Source organism: Erythrolamprus reginae, chromosome 3 (assembly GCF_031021105.1).
Source record: "Erythrolamprus reginae isolate rEryReg1 chromosome 3, rEryReg1.hap1, whole genome shotgun sequence".
NCBI classification, from domain to species: Eukaryota; Metazoa; Chordata; class Lepidosauria; order Squamata; family Dipsadidae; genus Erythrolamprus; species Erythrolamprus reginae.
Genome location: NC_091952.1, coordinates 53,870,544 through 53,891,626, shown reverse-complemented (window position 1 = coordinate 53,891,626; position 21,083 = coordinate 53,870,544). Strand labels below are relative to the sequence as shown.

Sequence of the window (21,083 nt, the reverse complement as noted above, 5' to 3'; positions counted from 1 at the left end):
ATATTCAAGCAATATTGGAAAAGCAATCGTGGACACACACACACCAACAATCCCACCAAATTTCTTATAAAAGTGTTTTTCAAACATGACAACTTCAACACGTGTTAGATCTCACTAGGGAATTTTGGGAGCACAACACATCTTAAAGCTACCACATTTGAAAACTTCTATAATTGACAATCTATCAAGCACTCTAGGCCAGTAGTGAGCAAATTTAAACGCTGGGAATTGTGGATGCTGAAAATCAAGAATGATTGGAAATTCCATTTTAGTATATAATTTAAAGCCATACTGTATCTCTATCAAATGGAAGAAACTAAAACCCTATTTAAGAAATTAAATTACAGAATATTATTTGAAGCAGCCTAACAATCTATGTGAAAAAAAATGAGTTATAGTATATTTCATATTGAACATATTTCTCTATAGCTTGTAAGAATAACCTCAATTCTCAGACTTCATATATAGGATTATTTGAATACTGCATCTTTATACTCGACTGGATTTTTTGCACACATATCCAATTGTGCTAGCTTTCTTTGCTTCAAAAATGATTTAGAACCGTTTCAGACCTAAGGCACAGGGACTTTTCTGCTTTACATTACAAATCTAAAGACTGCTGCTGTTGCTTTCAGTCATTTTACTTATCTTTAATGAATCATCTCCTTAAAGCAACTTTTTTTTTCATGTTGATGGAAGCCACACCAAAAATCAAGACTACCAGTACTTTTAATGAAGAGTGGTACATTTTCTCCAAATCATTTTCAATGCTCTCTAGAATTATGAAATGTTACTTTTTGTCATCACTTCAGCACAGCATATTTCAGTATTAAGAGAAAAAAGACAAGATGGCAAAGGGATGGGGAGGGCATTAAAAGAACGTTTTGTATTTCTTGAAAACAGGCGTTTCATGTGGACATTTGATGTGACATTTTTAAAAAATCACTAGAACAAATGTTTGCATGTTTATCTTTTTATTTGATTATCTCTATATATTTCTGTAATTAAAAAATAGGGGCTTACTAATCCCTTTTATAAGGGTTTAAGCTACAATTATAAGCCTCCACTGCTAATGAATCACTGCACCAATACTAAAATTTCAAGATTTTTATTTCTTCCCATACCCCTCCCCCCCCAAATTAGGCCCACTATATAGACATCCAGCAGCATTGCTATACAATAGTGAGTGCAGATACTGCCTACTGTAAATAGCATTGCTCAGCAAACCAGTTTTCCTGAGGAAACAAATAAGCAGCAGCATGACCACAGGTGATCACATGATTTCTTCAGAATACATGCAAAACCAGAAGATCCCAGCATCCTTCCATAAGACACTTGTAAAGTTGTAATATATGACACATTGGGAAATCCAATATGTGATCAGCTATAAGGGTGGGAGGGAATGCAGAAAATGCAACCATTAAGGCAAGGCTAGGTTAGGGCAATAGCAGTGCAATTGGTGAGATGTACTGTCGTGTGCTGACAGTGGTGATAGCAATATCTTGCCTGGTGGATTAGAAGGCCTTTCCCAATATAGAATGAATCCTTGCATTGTGTTCTCCCAGTTTATGGGTTCCAGTCAAAATACTGTAATACATCCGACAGAAAACTAAAAGCCATTAAGCTTATAATACTAAAGACATCTTTCATCCCGCACCCATCCTCCAAGGCACCACTTTACATTTCATCAACGCTGCTCTTGGAGCCAATTACACATGGCCTCTGAAGAGGACATCATCATCTAATCAGAAGAATCACTTGAATCCGTGAGAAAGTCTGAAATGTCAAGGTGCCTCTCTTTGTGCAACAGCGCAACGGTAAGAGCCCACTGAATAAGGCACATATCCACGTCATCATCTTCGTCAGAGCTATCAGATGGGGATGGATTGTAGACCTACGATACGGAAGACATGACAGAAAAATAAATAAATACCATGCTGACATAAAATCTCTTCACCAGTCTTCCAGAAAATGGTTTAGGATTGAAAATCCTGGCAGACAAATTAAGGCAATAATGTTTTTCAACTAGCACCAACTTAATCTGCAACTTTTAGTATACAGTCATACCTCGTCTTACGAACCTAACTGGTTCCAGGGGGAGGTTCGTAAGACGAAAGGTTCGTAAGACGAAAGGTTCGTAAGACGAAACATTGTTTCTCATAGGAAACAATGTAAAGTCAATTAATCCGTGCAACCAAAAAAAAAACCCGCAAAAAAACCCGCTGCCGCCCGGCTGTCACCTTTTAAAACAGCCACGCGGCTTCCCAGCCGTCTCCCGAAGCCGAACGCCAAACCCAAACTTCCGCGTTTGGAGGCTGCTGGAAAGCCGCGCGGCTGTTTTAAAAGGTGACAGCCGGGCTGGGGGGCTTCCCAGCAGCCTCCGAACGCCAAACGCGGAAGTTTGGGTTTGGCGTTTGGCTTCGGGAGACGGCTGGGAAGCCACGCGGCTGTTTTAAAAGGTCACAGCCAGGCTGGGGGGGTTGCTTCCCAGCAGCCTCCGAACGGTTCAGAAAAAATTTGCCTCTTCTTACAAACTTTTTTCGTGTTACGAACGCCAAACCCGAACTTCCGGGTTTAGCGTTTGGAGGCTGCTGGGAAGCCCCCCAGCCCGGCTGTCACCTTTTAAAACAGCCGCGCGGCTTCCCAGCAGCCTCCGAACGCCAAACCCGCAAGTTCGGGTTTGCCGTTCGTAACACGAAAAAAGTTCGTAAGAAGAGGCAAATTTTTTCTGAACCCCGGGTTCGTATCTTGAGCTGTTCGTAAGACGAGGGGTTCGTATCTTGAGGTACCATTGTATATGTAGTGTTGTGGTTGGCTCCGGCCAGCTCCTGCAGCAGGTAATTTGGATGTTGATTTAGGGGAATCCTCGTTTTATCAGAGACCTGTTTTAGTGCCAGCAGAATCAGACTGAGGTTGACTCACAGCCAGGGACAGACAGTGGGGGAGAAGAATCCGACGGGGAGATGGGTGCAGCCAGTCCACCAGTCAGTGCTCCAATTAGTGAGTCATCAGAATCAGAGGACCCACTTGTGGATGCCCATATGTGCAGGCTTATGGCAAGAAGAAAACAGTTGCGCAGGCATCTCAGAAGATAAGTGAGCACACCTGTTCAAGGGGTAATTACCGTATATACTCGAGTACAAGTCGAGATTTTCAGCACAAAAAATGTGCTGAAAAATCCAACCTTGACTTATACTAGAGTCACTGACTTTCACTGACCTGAAAACTACCCCAAAGCTCCACAGTTCTGATGTGAAAGGCAGGGAGGAAGGAAACCTCATGGCTCTGGTAACACGAGTTTTTTTTTCTTTCTGCTCTTGCTACAGTCCAGCCGGCAACACCCCTCAGCTGCCTGATTTGCAGCAGGCTGAACCAATCACAGTTCCTCCTCTACACAGAAAGAGGCACTGAGGTGTCTGATTGGCAGCAGGCTGAACCAATCACAGCTCCTCCTCTACAGGAAGCACTGGGGGAAGGGGCCGGAGGGTTGAAGAGACTTTCAGAACAAGGAACCATGGCTTTCTCTTCTGATCAAGCCAGCAACAATATTTTACAAGTAAATAAAATGTACAAGTAAAATGTAAGTTACTCATTTAAATTTGATTAATTTCTAGTAATAGGAGAGGTCATTTTGTAAAAAAAATGTTGCTTCAAGTGGGGATAACTCTGTATAATTAAACTTTTTCTTCCAACTATACTTATACCCAAGAGGATTGCTAATGCTGACTTGTTTAAAACAATACAAAGGTTAGGATAATATAATACTATAAATTTTGTCATTAATCATTTGTTCTACATAATTAATATGAATAGATTTACCTTTTTTTAAAGAGTATGGTTTCTCCTTATGCAAGATAAATATCATGTAGAAGAAAGATTTTACAATTAATGATTGAGTAACCCCTAATTGTTATTTACTGATCTATTGAGATAGTAATGATTTTAAATCTGAATATTTATCATATGGAAGTTTGATTTAAGCAATTGTTTTGAAAGAATAGATGAAATCCCAATTATTAAGAACATTTTAATGATATTGTAATGAAGATTAAGATAATAGGTTTTAAGATTAAGATAACATTCCTAAAGATATTTTAAGAGGTTTTTGGAATTTAAAAAAAGAAAGATTTTGGAAGGGGAGGAAGAAAGGTGCAAGAAATAAAAACCATTTTGGAAGGAAAAGTTACATAATAATAACAGAGTTGGAAGGGACCTTGGAGGTCTTCTAGTCCAACCCCTTGCCTAGTCAGGAAACCCTGCACTACTTCAGACAAATGGGTATCCAACATCTTCTTAAAAACTTCCAGTGTTGGAGCATTCACAACTTCTGGTGGCAGGCTGTTCCACAGATTCATTGTTCTAACTGTCAGGAATTTTCTCCTTTGTTTTAAGTTGCTTCTCTCCTTGTTTAGTTTCCACCCATTGCTTCTTGTTCTGCCCTCAGGTGCTTTGGAGAATAGGTTGACTCTCTTCTTTGTGGCAAACCCTGAGATATTAGAAGAACGCTATCATGTCTCCCCTGGTCTTTTTTTTCATTAAACTAAATATACCCAGTTCCTGCAACCGTTCTTCATGTTTTTTCTTTATTCTCCTAGAAAAACAATTTTAAGAAGCTACAATAGAAGAATATTCCATTTTTAAAAGTTACCAGTAGCCACTGTATTTTCCACCCTGGGCTTATATTCGAGTCAATAGGTTTTCCCAGTTTTGTGGCAAAAGTGGGTGCCTTGGCTTATAATTGGGTCGACTTATACTCGAGTATATACGGTATGTTAATGTGTTTTGTGATAAATTACAGGCATTGGGAAGTATGAGCTGTGGGCGTTTATCCTTTTGAGAAAGAAACTTCTGAAAGAACATTGCTACAGCTCCTATTATTCAAGAACTTCTACTGAACTTTGGACACTTAAAGAACTCTTGAGGATTTTTTGGCGTGGGTGGCTGTGGAGATTTACAGCCCTTTTGTTTTGGCATTGCCGCTTTTTTTCAGGTGAGAGTATTTTCATTCCTCTCAGATCTTGTGTTTTCAAGATTGCTTGATAAACTTGCTTTAATTTCTTCGTGACTGTGTGTGTGTGTGTGAAATTCATTCCAAACTCACTGGGGGCTAATTGCCAAAGGCCCGACATAACAGGTAGTAGCAAAGATTGGCCCAAGACTCAATGCAATATTATGAAACTCAAAATAACGTATTTCCATAATGCATCCTTGTCCAACTTGATGTCTTTGAAATTTCCAGAATTCCCAGCCTGGAATGAGATTGAGAATTATAAGAGTACCACACTGAGCTAGGCTGTGTAGCACAACCACCTGTAATCAGGTCCGAAATGGATATGTTGTTACTCAGCAAATAACTGAAATGTTTCACTTTATCTCAATCATATAAAAGTAATTTCACTTACAAAGGGTGACCAATTTCTCCGGTTAGACCTCTGTCGGTGTCTTGCAGAAGGAAGCTGGCCACCAGGAAGTTCATGCAGGTAAATGCATTCTGATTTAAAGGGACAGTGACCACTGCTTCGGACAAAGAATTTGCATCGTATTTTGCTAAGAGAAACATGAAGTAATTATTAGAACAATAGCAGCAGGTATCTCCTCCTTCATTATTTTTTTTTAAATTTGTAGACAAGGTACAAAAGCAATACACTGCAACTCATTATCGGCTAAACCACCAATTTACACTCTTAATTACAAAATAACCCTATCGACAATTTCTTCCCAATCATTTAAACAGGAAGTCGAAAGCCACAGAGATCAGGAATTGAATTAAATTTGCAATTGAACTTCCGTCAAGCTATAGCTTACAAATATGTGATAGCTGGGAATACAGGTAGTCCTCAACTTACAATTGTTCATTTAGTGATTGTTTACAACAGCGCTGAAAAAGTGTGTCATGACCGAGACGGGACAGTGGGTAGAATGCAGTACTGCAGGCCACTAGAGCTGACTGCTAGATCTGCAGGTCAGCAGTTCAAATGTAATGACTGACTCAAGGTTGACTCAGCCTTCCATCCTTCCAAGGTGGGTAAAATGAGGACCCGGATTGTGGGGGCAATATGCTGGCTCTGTTAAAAAGTGCTATTGCTAACATGTGGTAAGCCGCCCTGAATCTAAAGAGAAGGGTGGCATAAAATATTGAATAAATAAATAAATAAATTTTTCATGCTTATGACTATTGCAGAATCCCCATGATTTACTTAACAACCATATTACCAATTTAGCAACTGTAGTGATTTCACTTAATAAATGTGGCAAAAAAAGCTGTAAAATGAGAGACAAAACTCACTTTATAAATTTCTCAGTTAGCAACATAAATTCTGGGCTCAATTGTGGTTGTAGGTCGTAGACCATTTGCACTGAAAATGTAGGCAGGACACAACAATTCATATCTTGCTTCTCCTTCAGGAGCTTAAGATTGTCTATCTAGCACTTCCTCCCACAATTTTATACAAATACAGTGGTACCTCGGTTAACGACCACAATCCGTTCTGGAAGGTTGGTTGTTAACCAAAATGGTCATTATCCGAAACAATTTTCCCATAGGAAATAATGGAAATGGATTTAATTGTGGAAAATTGAGGATTTTTTTCTCCCTCCCCCCCCCCCCCCTCACACATATTGCCCCTCACTCCGTCATCTTCCTCTCTCTCTCTCGGGGAATTCTCACCAGGGGCTCCCAGAGGCTCCACATTTTTCCTCAGGGTGATCCCAGGGTGACTTGGCAAAGCAGCTGCCATAAGATCTGAGGGGACGGGATGAAACTGGATGGGAGTTGGGATCCGACACGCCCCTCCTGGCCACCCGCTTAACAGCCTCCCACAGTCTACCGTCTAACCGCTCCAAGCTGCAGGAAGGGGGGGGCAGCTGCAATACCGGCAGCTTCGGGGGGGCTCCTTTCCTCAGTGGTTTGTTTTTTTACCTCTAGGCAGCTGCACCAACTTTTTCCTTCCCAGAGGCGGTGGCGACGGCTTCCTTTTGAGGAGCAGCAGCACCGGTACGTCACATGATGAAGGGAAGCCGCCAGAGCCGTCTCAGCAGTTGCTGCCGCCAGGAACCTCCAGGGCGTGTCGGATCCCGACTCCCATTCAGTCTAATCCTGTCCCCTCAGATCTTGTGGCAGCTGCTTTGCCAAGTCGCCCTGGGACTTAGTGGACTCAGCCCCCCACCCATGTTGCTAAGAGGGAGGGTTAACACACAGGAGACATAGACAGTGGCGTGCCTGATTTGTCATAGTGAAAGCGACGCTTTGCTGCTGGGTGCAACATTTCGGATAATAACCAAAATTTTCTGTGGCTGTTTGCTATCCGAATTTTTGTTCGTTATCCGAAAAGTACGCTAACCAAGGCATTCGCTAACCGAGGTACCACTGTACCAACCTTGTGCGATGGGGTGACTTAGATAATTGTAGGTCAATCACTATGATTTCACAACATTCCAGAGCAGAGTTGAATTTGACCCAGGATCTTTACAACTCTAATCCAATTAACAATTGAATCACAGATTTTTGAAGCTGACTGTTGGCCTAGAGTTTTAAATAAATTAAATAATTTTTGTATAAGAAAAGGTTTTTTCCAGTTTGAGCCAGACCAGATTCCTGGAAAATACACTTCAATTTTCTACCCAAGGCTGAGAGGGAGTGACTGATTTAAGGTTATGCAACTGGCGTTTGTGCCTACAGCAAGATTAAAAATTCCCTGCTCCTACCTAATCCAGCATCTTAATTACTGCAATAGACCAAACTGGTTCTCAGGAAAGAAAACAGGCAGGATTGGGGTCACTGCCATAAAACAACATTTTAACAGTCTCAGGAACATTACATGTATGCATATATACCGTGTTTCCCCGAAAGTAAGACAGTGTCTTACTTTCTTTTTACCCCCAAAAGCCCCACTACGTCTTACTTTCGGGGTATGTCTTACATTGGAAAAAAATTGAAAGGGTTGCGTTCCCGAAGGCATCTCCCCAGAGTCCAGAAGGGCAGCCGCAGAACAGGAGCCTCGTGAGCCCTTTTCCAAGTTCAACCTCAGGGCTCCAAGCGGCGTGCATGCATGGAGCCACAGACGCGTGTCGGGGAAGCGTGTGTCTGGAGGGGAGGAGCCGCTCTGCGCAGTTGGGCAGCCCCACCTGCCTGCCGGAAAGGAGGCGGGCGAAGGAGGGCGCAGCTCCGGCCGCTCGCCTCGGAGCTGGTCGGCCTCGCTGGCCGCTTGCAGCCGAGCCTCGGCAGGACTCGGTTGCTGGGACGAGCGCCTTCGCTGCAAGCCGCCGCCCGCTCAGCTCGCTTCGGACCAGCGCCGTCCTTCGCTTTGCCAAGCCAAGGAAGAGGCGGTGGCGCCGCGGCGAGGCGAAGGGCGCGCGGGGAGCTTGGAAGCGACGTCATCGGGCTCCCCCCCCCCCGGCAATACCCCCGTGTTTCCCCGAAAGTAAGACATATGTCTTACTTTCGGGGTACGGCTTATATTAGCCGACCCCTGAGGAACTCCATCCCAATTCACTTATCTAAGGTAAGCCACAATTTCTTCAGCTTTTAAATGACCAATCAGTCATAGATGCTCCATCACTGCTCTAGACGGCTAACAATAACAAAATTAACATATTAAAGCAGCATAAAAGATTATAAGGATAGCTGCAATGAAAAACCAACAATAACTCAAAATCACAAGGCCTCCCAACTATCTGAACCTCAAGCATCAATATTATGTAACTCATCGGACAGGTAACTACTTACCTAGTCCGTGCCTTGAACCTCTCGATCAGTTTTTCCTTCTCTTCTGTATCAGAAACCCAGTATTTATTGGGAATAAAGTAAGTTGACGTGACTCTGCACTCTGGGCAACCTCTGGAAGTTGAATACAATAATAAAAGATGCAGTAGACCATTAATCTGTCAATGTAATCCAGCCTTAAGTATTAAAAACCTTGGAGATTTAAACAAGAGCAAACGTCTTCAGAATTTAAATTTGCATTACTATCATTAACAGTGAAGCAGCAGCAAATTTATTTATCCTGGGATGAGGTATCACCAGGTTCACTGATGGTACCCAGTTATGCAACTATATCTAAGTCCCTGATAAAGCAAGTGATGCAATAGTGGTTCTTTCGTGGTGCCAGGCAGCTGTGGGAGCCTGTAAGAACAAGACTTGGGCCGAAAAGATAGGATTTATTAAGATATTCATGAACTAGGAGAGTCATATTAACAAGGTCAGCAAATGAATAGGCATAGCAACTAAGCCAAAGGGAGTTAAACACTTCTGAGTCTGTGCAGATAATCGAAATTGAAACTAGAAAGCAGGATGTGGCTTAGTCCATTCTGCGCTTGTCTGCTCTGCTGAAATGAAACTAACTCACTGCGTGTTTACTTGAAGAAATATACGTGTGGTATTGTATATATGTGTTTATATATCTATATCTATTTATGTCTGTCTGTGTGTGTGTGTGTGTGTGTGAGAGAGAGAGAGAGAGAGAGAGGGAGGGAGAGAGAGAAAAAGAGAAACATAAAGACTGAATACAAAAAAATTAAAAAGAGGCTATGGTAGTTAAGATTTACATTAAAAGATAACTGAAAGACAGGGGTATGCTTTCAGGGCACTAATCAGCCCCACCACTGCATGATTGATCCTCTGTGAGCCCCAAGTGAGATGACAGAGCCAGGTCTTTTAAGACATTTTCTGGAGTGGGGCCTGTCTCACCCCTGGGGTGGTTGGAAACATCTTTAAAACAGCAGGAGAAATTGAAGAAAAGATTCTCTTCCCAGGTCCTTACAGTTGGAATTCTTTAACTTACAGGATCCACAACATGCCTTCCCTACCTGATTGGGTTGGGCTAATGTGATGGGGCAAAGACCTAAGTAGTTTGCCCTAAGTAGTGCAATTATACTTGCTATTGAGGATACCATGAATTGTTTTTAGGTAGCGTCCTCATGTTTGATGATTTCTCATCATGTCATTAGATTTCAGTCTTCCTGGCGTATGTTATATGTTTCCACACATTCAAAATGTAATTTGTGGAACAAATATTATGTAATATTTTATGGCCTTGAACAGTTATGATCAGTATTATGGCCGTAAGGCCCTAAATTAAACTGAATTCATTCAGGCAGGATGGTGTAGGCTCCCACTGTTTTCCCCCACAGAGGGATTTTCTCCCCATTCCTTCTTTCTGACCTGAAAATGTATATCATGGGGTTTACAGCTAGCAATATCTACAGCTAACAATATCGCTCTTTGCAAGTGTACAGGATGATGGCATTTCAAAATTCCTGTGCATGCCTTTTTTCTTCCAAGCAGTAGGAAAAGAAATGCACAATGTGGTGATTGAAAAGCTTGTCATCCAAGAATGACAACACAATGGAAATGCAAGGTTAGACGGTATACAGTACTGGCCAGGCAAGAGCACAGATATTAGCCTGCATATAAATTCCACTTATGCAAGACCTGAAATTACTATGCAAAGCTTACTTTATCACTGTACTGTGAAAGTCTCGGCTTTTCCGCCACTTCCTGATGCAGCCCACACAATAAGCATGGGTACAGTTGGGAAGAATGCCAAACAGACGTTCCTCGGGTAAGATTTTCTGAGAGATTTTGTCCATGCAGATACCACATACCACATCTTTGCTCTGTTCCACTGCAGCTTCTATTGCTGCTTCTGAATTACCAGCTGCCTAAAAAAAGATCATCAGGACGTTTAAGAACAAAATAAGACAAAATAGATCTTGGATGTTCACTCTATTGATCCTTTTTTAAAAAAAAACCCTGCCTTTTCACAAGTTTAAATTTAGAACATTTTTCTATGTAATCTACTTATTGGAGCTTTAGATAATGGAGCTTTAAATAAAAAGAGAAGTACGAGTTGTAGGAGAATGATTGGGGCAAAACCCATGTGGTCATACCATACCAGGCAGTTCTTTCTGACTCACTGAAAGAAAGCCTGCTACTTCAAACAGATCAGGCAGAGTGTCTGGAGATTCCCAAATCATGGTTGTCTCAAAGGTGTGTTTTCAAGAGGCAACAAGACTTTCTGGTTTTCATTTGACATTTCACTTCTCATTCAAGAAGCTTAAGCTTTGACTGGAAGAGAATTATACTCCTTGCAGACAGCTGGTCATTTGCATTCTTTTAGAAAGTCCTTGAGGCCACCTGGAGGTTTATCTGTGTGGTCAGGGTCACTTGAGAAGTGCAAATGGGTGTGGAGCCTTCTTGAAACTGTTGAAAGTGTGAAGAGTTTGAAAGTGCGAACGCGAAAGGTAGCCCCACCCACTAGGCACAGATCAAAAACTTTAAGTAACTAAAGTCTAGAAAGAAAGAAAACACTTCAACAAGCTTTCTTGTAAGAAATATATTTTACTGTTGATCAAAAAATGTTTCTTTAAATAAACTATCACTTTTACTCTGTATCACAAACTCTTTAACTATTAACCAATATAACAAACCACCCACAATACTATCATACAACTGCATGTAACTACAACAACTACCACACCCATACAAGAGTGTACTTTACTTTTATATAGTTCCCAACCAATCAGGTTGCAACACAATTAGTAAACCTATGATTACACACTAAATATTGCTTACATCAGCCATTTCCATGGTTACAGACCATTTTCCTGCATTGTAATATTATCTCAGAGTGTACTTACTCCTGACAGAAAGGACTGTGTGGTGAACTTTAGATAAGATTATGTTGTATCCCTCCCCCTCTGTTGAGGCCATCTATGTGAGAAGTGAAATCTCTTCAAAGAAACACCAGAAAGTCCAGTTGCTTCTTGAAAAAGTACTTTTGCGACAAGATTAGGCAGTTTAGATAAATAGTTAGATGTTTATATTTAAATGCCCAGAGATTTAGTAGCAACCAGAAGAGAACAGTACCCTTCAACAGGATGCATTTATTTCTGCAAACTATTGCCTCTCGTATTGTTGCCATTTGCAATAAATTTCAACAAAAAGTTATAAGGGTAGGAAAATCCACAATTAGGCTTTATTTTAATAAATGTACATTAGCACAAAGAAATGTGGAATAACTTTAAAAACAAAACAAAGATATTTTGTACTGCATTATTTCCTCTGCGGAGAATCTAATAATAATAAAATCTAATAATAATTATTATTATTAATAATATCACCATCATTTTTCATTCACCTATTTCCTTTGTTTCCTATTTCATCACTCTTTCTTTCTCTTTTCCTCACTTTGATTTTTCCTTACCCATTCCATTTTTCTCCCTTTCTTAAGATTGCCTAATTCAAGCTGTTCATAGCCTGTAGAACCTGTTTTAGGCAAATGCAGATGGAAAGAGGAACAGGATGTGTGTGTGTGAGGAAAGACTGGTTGCTGCAGATGTTTACAATTTCAACCATCAGTTGTGCTGGCTAAGAAGTTCAGTTCAGTGATTTCTAGAGATATTATTCCCATGAACAGAATGCACTCTAGAGCAGGGGTCTCCAACCTTGGCAACTTTAAGACTTATGAACTTCAACTCCCAGCTGGCTGGGAGTTGAAGTCCACAAGTCTTAAAAGTTCCCAAGCCTTAAAGTTGTCAAGGTTGACAAGACCCCTGCTCTAGAATGAATTGTTCAAGGGGTCATGTGTTAAGATCTCAATACATGGGAGCAATAGCTCTTCATTTAGTCCCAATATAATTGTCTGCATATTCCATATGCAACTGATATATAGCAAAATTGTTCTCCTAGGATACTCAAAGAAAACAGAATGCTTTTAAGATGACACTATCTGTCCTCTCTGATCTTCAGCTCTCCCACCTACCTTGGGTTCTTCTGACGGGAGAGAAGCAGAAGCAGTCTCCTTGGCGGATTCACTTTCTGGCTTCAGGGATGTGGTACCAATTTCCAGTTCATGGGAGCTAGAAACTAAATAGAAAGAATATAGCGAGTCAGGAAAACCTGTTCTCATTAACTCATTCTATGTAACATTATGAGTCACAAAAAAAATCACATCCCCAGAACTCTTACTGACTTCACGCAGCAGCAGGAAGGACAAAACAGAAAGAACAGCAACAACAGAACATTTTACACAATGTTGGTGATGGAAAGACTAAATGGCCGTTCAGATGGGTGGTTTACATAGGACAGTGATGACATTTTCAGCATTGAGTGCCAAAAGGGGAGTATGTGTATACATGCACAGCACCAATGCCAAAAAGAAAGCACTTCAGGCGTGCGCACTCACTCCAGGTGCACACACACACACACACTTCTGGGACACAACCAGGAAGAGAGGTTGCCCAGAGGGCATGCTCACACCGGAAAATGTACTTCCGGCAAGTCTTCTGGTTACTGCCATGCATGTGCATGCACTGATCAGCTGGCTGGTGTGCATGCTCACACCAGAAAATGGAAGCCAGTTTTTCCAGCTTCTGCCACCCACACATAGGCCAGCTGATCGTTGCGTGTACATGTGCACCTGTAAGAACAGGTGATATGCGTGCTAGGCGACATGACTCTGCGTGCCACTTTGGCCACCATCACGGACGTAAGACCTTAGCCTCTACCTTTTATTGTAATGCAAAATATAGAGCTTTCACTTAAGCAAGAACTGCATATAAAGTTTTTGTTAAAGTTGTTAAAGTTACCCAATTATATGGTCACTAAAACGGTCTCTTACAACATAAGAGTCATTTCCCTATAAGGTCTTCAAAGAAAAGATGGCTCTGAAATGGAGCACAAACAATGGAATCTCCAAGTTAGAGATGATGATATTGAGAACATACTTGGCCACAGAAAAGTGTATATTAGCAGTCAAATAATAAAGAGCTGGAAAATGCAGAGAGAATCACAAGACCTGAAATGATGAGCCCAAGGTATGCGACATCAAGTGAGTACTATGCTTTTGCACATGCAAAACTGCAAATTCATATTGGAATTTGATGTGTTCAGTGAAGACCTCAATAAAAAATATAATACACACAACCTTATTCCATTAGTTCTGATGGAAGCCTACCTGCATTGGTCTCTCTAGGGACAAATTCTTTGCTGAGAGCCCAGTTCGAAGGACGCTTAGGGATAAAGGCTTTTTCCTTGTCTTCCTCTTCCTCATCAAATGCCACGCCCATGCTTTCAAAGTTTCTTTGCAGCTGCCCCACGCCCATGACTGCTGGCTCAGACTGACACCAAGGTCCGCTCCGGCTCCTGACTGAAGCCTCTGGCAAGATGGCTGGCTCTGATCCTCGTTGGTTTTCCGACAATCCAGTTCTTTCTAGTCCATGGTAGGCAGACTCTGCAACACAACTGCTGAAGGCTGGGGCTTCTGAGACATGCTGGTAGCTAATGAAATATTGAATAGCAAGTGAGGTGGAGTGATAGTAGTATTTCACTGAGAGCATATCAACGATATTTCTCCTTGGACTAGTTTCCAAATTCTCCTTGCTGCAATTATGGTGCTAATGTATTAAACATACTGTGCAAGACTGCCCATATTGTGCATTCTCTGGTCCCCTAGAACAGGAGTCTCCAACCTTGGCAACTTTACCACTTGTGAATTCCTCAGCCAGTGCATGCCGGTTGAGGCATTCTCGGAATTGAAGTTCACAAGTGATGAAGTTGCCACGGTTGGATACCCCTGCCCTAGAATATCTGCACAAAGCGATGCCAGAGGTGATCGCCTGGGCAGCTGAATTGGACACCCAATTATGAAGACATTGCCATCCACCGCACATATATTGTATATAATTATGTGAATTGTGTGTATATGTTTATTTCTCCTCTGCCATGTTATTATCATATGCTAAATAGTTTCCAAATTGTCATTCTCTCAGGGAAATGAAACTGCATTTTCATAACCAGACAGGAATCATTACAACTCTACAAAATGATTCCCATATGGTACTTAAAAATACTCCTACTAGTGAAGGAATCAGTGCTTACTCAAAGTTGCTCAGAGTACAGTACTAGGAAAGCGAAAGCAGAACAGATGACAGAAGGGGAAGAAACTCAAATTTGAAAGGGGTTTACATAGGCCAAACCTTTTCTTGTTAATTAAAAGAAATTGAGAAAGTATTCTGAAACATGGATGATGCAGAGAAATACAAGGAGAAAAGGCAAGGGATGCAAATATATAGAGTACCTGCAGTTGCTGAGGAGAGGGAAAATACTGCGAAAATTGGTGGTGGAAAGCTAAGGATATTAATGCATGAAGCTATTCTGAGGAAAAGAAGATGGTAACATATATCAGCCTTGCTCTACATGTTCTTCCTGGGTTTTGTTTTGATCAAAATATGGAAAACACCAGATTTCGGTCCTGATGAACTAGGGCTGATCCAGGAGGTTTTGGCAGAATTTCCAGAACCTGGTGGTTTGCTCTAAGTTTAGAACAAATTTCTAATACTCTTTATCTAACTGATATAAGTCAATAGCAATTATATATATTGTAAGAATATTTACCTGCAACAGTCTCCGTAGGCACATAATCCATTCTGGAAATACCTGCAGATCGGGGTAGATCTCCTATCATGAGAAAATCGGCAGTGTTGACCCCATCTACATGCTCCACGTGCAAAGTTCCTAGAAGCAGAATAAGAAAATGTGCAGTAGGAGTAAAAATTAAATTCTTAAGAGGGCCATTTGGATGCTAGTATCTTAGTAAAAATATTACAACCAGTATTGTAAGTGGAAAATAAATAAATTTCCTAATTAAACCAGATTCCATTACCCAAACATAGGCCTATGAAGCATCTTTTAATTTTACACTTGGAATTTTAAAAAGAATATGGGAACATGCCATTTTGAAGCTCATGTTCCAAGAAAGCCAGCAAGATTAAACTTTTGCGGGAAGACCTGTTTCCCATCTTTTGACTGCCAAGAGATGATGTCACAAAAAATATTCATTCAAAGGATATTGCTCTATTTATATTTAATAGACTTGATAAACACAGCAAATCAGCTCACTCTAATTCTTAACAGTGAGTTGAAAGAAAATTAGTATCTGAGATGAAAGCCGTAATATTTTAACATTTAGTTTGGTGGTTCAGAACTAAAATTACTGGACCAAAAATACATTTGAATACTCAAATGTTAAGTAAACTAAAAGCTTATCACAAAGAAGGAAACTGCAGGCTAAAGTAACAATGTTCCAGCAAGTATTTTGGTTTAGTGTAATAAAAATGCCAACTGCATAATCTAAGGTATTATTCTTAATTATCTATAGAAAGCTAGATTCTGTTTGAACATTTACTGCTATATGGAATGACCTTGAAAGGGGAAGATATACAGCTTCAGAAACAAAAGGGAGGAAATGCCCACAGCTGCTTATCAGTCAGAAAAAGAATTTAGGAAATAAATCAGGCTTAAAAATGGTGGGAGATTTATACTTTCAAACTGTTAATTTAATTTTACAGTGAAGCAGAATTAGCTCATATGGTTGCATTTTCTGTCTAGTTTATCTGGATGGGCTGAAAGAATGCTTTGAAAAACTTCCTAAACAAAAGGAAGAGTTCCATGGTAAAGTTCATTACTTAAGATGTGGCATTCACCTGGCTGGCATTTCTTCAAAAGGTGGGCATATATATGAGGGGGGTTTTCCCTACACAAAACTCAAATGACAGAATTCAGGTTTCTTCCATTTCTATAATTCCAAGCACTGACATTCTGATAGAGGATCAAAAATAGGAAGAAAATGTACCATTTCTTGTCATTTGAATGAAGAAAACGCATGGAAAAATGATTACAGGCCTAGGAAGCAGAAACCTCCATCTGCAGAGTTTTGGGCCCTAATCCCATTGTCAATATTGTTTTAATCTAAATGTGGTGGCCATGCAGTTAAGCAAATATATAACTTATTTTCCAATTCTCATTCCACCAGTCATTTGGTTATCTCTGAAATGTGTATCTTTGCAAACAAAAACCACTATTTAGCTATTAAATTTAAGTTCACATGTTTATATAGCACTCAAAATAATTTACAAGTCTTTCTCCATGCCTTTTTATTGGCTAAATTATGACAAGTCATAAACCCTTTTGGGTTCAGGGTACAGATTTGGGAAAGGGGCCTCAACAAGCTCCAAGAATGGCTTGCAGCACCTAGACCAAACTGTTCCTGTTTTTTTAAAAAAATTCATATTTACACAAAGATATCAAAAGCAACACGATGATGATGCTCATTATGCAACCATGATGGGCAGAGTGAACTTTACACAAAGATATCAACATATCGCAGGCCTTACATTTGTAAATTAATCAATTGTGTTATTAATACAAGGATAGTGACGTGAACAACAGTAATGGTCCCCCCCTCCCTCACTACTTCCTCTAGGCTAAGGATTTTGAGAACTAGAGTTCAGCTACTTTTAAAGAAAGTCCACATTGAAGAAAAGTTATTCTGTAAAGAGACACTTTGTAGTTAATGCTAATACCTCTTGAAGATAGGTGGTGGTAACTGAAATCGGCAAGTTAGGTAATGGTGGTTTTTGCAAGAATTTTCATACTCTAGCAAAGAGCCACATACTTCTTCCCCTTTATCCCTAGAAACTAAATTTACCAAACTAAATTTATTTATTTGGATTGGTATGCCGCCCAACTCCTGAGGGAATGCTGATCCGAGGTAATGTAAGGAGCAATGGGCGTTGTTTGGTAGTTGAATGCAATTCCAATTCTTTGTTCCTGCTCCTCCCTGAGGGAAGGATGAATAAATACTGGCAAGCCTAGATGGTACTTCTCAAACTCAAGGCCAAGAGGCCAATATCACTAACAAGTTAGTAACACAGCAGCCACGTACGTATGAAGAACATATAAAAATGGACGATTCCTGCCAAGTGTGACTTTGGCTACCATATACGCTTTATTTATTTATTCTTTCTTGTCCATTTCAAGTACAAGAAATGGAGGAAGAGGCCCTCCATTTTTTCGTGTGGGCGCTTCCTAGAATAAAAAGGCGTGCCCGTAAAACTCTCCGGGACCTTGTTTTTTTTTTAAAAAAAAATTAAGGCCGCGCCCTTGGGGGGGGGGGAATAACCGCACGGCAGAGGCGGTATTAAAACAGCCCAAGACCCCTTTTCCTCACGCCGCGGCAAGGCCGTAGTAGAAGCGACCCGTTGGAAGTTGCAGGCTGCGCGCGCACGCCAGCCCGAGCACGGCGCTCGGCGGGAAATGATGCAAAGCAGAAACAAAAGCAAGAAAAGTTTTGCTTTACCGCCGCGAAGGAATGAATATGTGGCTCGGCGGCCGGGCCCGAGACAAAAATACAGGAAGAGCGTTGCGGAGTCATTTTCAAGAACACGCCCAGCCACTTATTTCATTGCGCCTAAAAGCTTCAATCTCTCTGGGCGTCCGCAAAGCCCGATTACAGCAAGTAGAAAAGTGGGCAACAGCGCGGATTGCACGAGACACCCAGCGCCCGCTTTGTAGGCCACTGTTTCCTAACCTTGGCAACTTGAAGGTATCTGGACTTCAACTCCCAGAATTCCCCAGCCAGCATTCGCTGGCTGGGGAACTCTGGGAATTAAAGTCCAGGTATCTTCAAGTTGCCAAGGTTGGGAAACAATGTTGTAAATGAACTAGCCGGCCGCTCCAGATTACTCTAAAAAAAAACCCCCGCTTTTACCTGCATGGGATCCTACTGGATCCAGGCCTTTTGCTGGCCTGGCGAGCACCGCCGCCTCCTACAGCCATCCAAGACTCCATCGCGCTTCCAGCCACACGCAGAAACTCCCAAATCTTACTTGGCCTTTCCCCCTTCCCAGAGGCACTTTATGACAAAGGAGGGATTTAGAGAGCAGAGCCCATTGGAGGAGGGAGGATGGACACGCCCCGCTTTTTAAAAAACATGGTCGTATTTGTTTTGAGGGGGGGGGAGTTACTTCCGCGGCATCTCCGCTAGTAAGAGATACTCAAAGTAGGGGGGTAAGTCGTTCAGCAGTTACTCCGGACGTATTTTTGCACAGGAGGCAAATGGAGGAGGGGTCGAGCGTGCTTACGAGTGGGGCTCGTCCATCCTGATCTTCTGCTGCTCTCAAGTCCTACTTAAACTATCACGTAGTAGAGCGGTAGTTTGCTCTAAGTAGGCTTTTACCAAGCAAAACCCAAGCTACAATAAAAGCAGTGCGCAAATAGGTTTGTTTCCAAACAAAAAATATTGCGTCCCAATTTTATGCATAGCATAGGCAAAACAAAATAATGGATTTCTTTCAAAAAATATTTACTTTTAAGATGGAATTTACCACCGCCAAGATTGGGGAAGATGTTTATAAAAGTTTTAAATGTCCATGAAACACCTGACTCATTATCATATGTGGTGGGCACGTGTAGAAGCTACAAAAATATGGGATAAAAATATGCACGTGGTTGGAAAAGATAAGAACAGCATATTGACTTGAAACCTGAAATATTTATGTTGGGGAATCTTCCCAGAAATTTAAAAGTAAAGAAAATGTATATTTGATTATTCATGTTATAACCTCAGCTAGAATTTTATTTGCCACAAAACGGGAAAAGGGAAGAGGTTCCTACAGAGGAGAATATGGTAAGGAAAGTATTAGAATATGTAGATTAAAGAGGAAGAACTAATGTGTTATTGTGCCATATGGGAAACATTTTATCGATGGTCAGAGAATAAATATAAAAATTAGAAACAAAAGTGGATGAGTAATATATAGAAAATACTTACTAGAGTTAAGTAAACTAAGAAGAGGATGTAAAGTATCAAATATTTAATGTATTGGTATAGAAACATAGAAGATTGACTGCAGGAAAAGACCTCCTGATCCATCTAGTCTGCCCTTATACCATTTTCTTAGGATGGATATATGTTTACCCCAGGCATATTTAAATTCAGTTACTGTGGATTTACCAACCACGTCTGTTGGAAGTTTGTTCCAAGCATCTACTACTCTTTCAGTAAAATAATATTTTCTCACGTGGCTTCTGATCTTCCCCCCCAACTAACCTCAGATTGTACCCCCTTGTTCTTGTGTTCACTTTCCTATTAAAAACATTTCCCTCCTGAACTTTAGAAGTAAAAGTAGAAATCTTTATTGTGTGTAATTGGACACACAAGGAATTTGTCTTGGTGCATAAGTTCTCAGTGTAAATAAAAGAAAATATAGATTTCTCTATATTTGTTTAACCCTTTAACATATTTACATGTTTCGATCATGCCCCCCCTTTCTCTTCTGTCTTCCAGTCTAAGTATAACAGTATATAAAAGTATAGTATAAAAAACAGTACAGTATAACTAAGTACAACAATATATAAAGGTATTGTATTAAGCTATGAGTAGATTAAATAATGAATATGATTGTAAATTTTAACTGTTGTTGCACAAACATTTGTACCCAGATGACAGTTTGATGAAAGATGGATTAACTGTACTAAAATAAAATTTAAAAATTGGGGGGAGGGGAGTGCAAAGCACGACTTTGGTAGACTGCGTATTGCCGAAGGGCCCCCACCCACCACCCGTTTTGCAGGCGATCTAACCGAGGCGCTCAAAATTGTTCTTTAAAACCGCTTTACCTGCATGGGATCCTACTAGATCCAGGCCTCTTGCTGGCCTGGCGAGCGCCGTCGCCTCCTACAGCCATCCAAGACTCCATCGCGCTTCCAGCCACACGCAGAAACTCCCAAATCTAACTTGGCCTTTCCCCCTTCCCAGAGGCACTTAATGACAGAGGCGGGGTTTAGCGGGCAGAGCCCATTGGAGGAGGGACTATGGACACGCCCCGCTTTTTTTTTTAAACGGTCGAATGGGGTGCCTCGTCTCTCTCTTTTTTTTTAAAGGTTACTTTTACGCTAATCTCGCTCAGCAGGTACTCCAGGCGTGTTTTTGCATAGGAGGCCTATGAGGGAGGAATTGTTACAAGTGCAGCTCGTCCGTCCTGGATTTCTCTTGTTCTCAAGTCCTACTTAACTGACATGAAGTTGAGTAGAGTAGTAGTTTGCTCTAGTGGGCTTTTACCCAGCAAAATACAAACTGCAACAAAACGCAAATAGATTTGTTTTCAAACAAAAATATTATATAAATAAGATCACTGTATATGACTTGTCTACAATCAATATGTAAAAATAGTTGTGTGGTGGGTTGTGAGCACAATAAGAAATGTAACACAGATTTGCTACACAAATGTCCAATGTTTTTAAA

General features: G+C 40.9%; 1 protein-coding gene across 2 annotated transcripts; it reads right to left on the bottom strand.

The window, feature by feature from the left end:
* Window positions 1-957: 957 nt before the first annotated feature.
* LOC139163947 (probable E3 ubiquitin-protein ligase makorin-1) lies at window positions 958-20,600 on the bottom strand. 2 transcript variants are annotated; one of them, XM_070745325.1, is made up of 8 exons: window positions 20,459-20,600; window positions 15,395-15,514; window positions 13,956-14,278; window positions 12,762-12,865; window positions 10,454-10,659; window positions 8,726-8,836; window positions 5,403-5,547; window positions 958-1,894 (listed from the first exon to the last, which is right to left on the bottom strand). In XM_070745325.1, the coding sequence occupies exons 1-8, from the start codon at window positions 20,536-20,538 to the stop codon at window positions 1,742-1,744; spliced, it is 1,242 nt and encodes a 413-aa protein (XP_070601426.1). In that variant the 5' UTR covers window positions 20,539-20,600; the 3' UTR covers window positions 958-1,741. The 2 variants fall into 2 exon arrangements, with proteins under 2 accessions (XP_070601426.1, XP_070601425.1); XM_070745324.1 differs by lacking the exon at window positions 20,459-20,600 and adding an exon at window positions 18,549-18,958.
* Window positions 20,601-21,083: the final 483 nt, after the last annotated feature.

Excerpts from the sequence above, each read along its gene's own strand:
- LOC139163947 (XM_070745325.1), bottom strand. The coding sequence starts at position 20,538 with ATGGAGTCTTGGATGGCTGTAGGAGGCGACGGCGCTCGCCAGGCCAGC. Across the intron at positions 5,548-8,725 it reads AGGTTCAAGGCACGGACTAG|CAAAATACGATGCAAATTCT; the intron begins GTAAGTAGTTAC and ends TGTTTCTCTTAG. Across the intron at positions 1,895-5,402 it reads GGAGAAATTGGTCACCCTTT|GTCTACAATCCATCCCCATC; the intron begins GTAAGTGAAATT and ends TCCGTATCGTAG.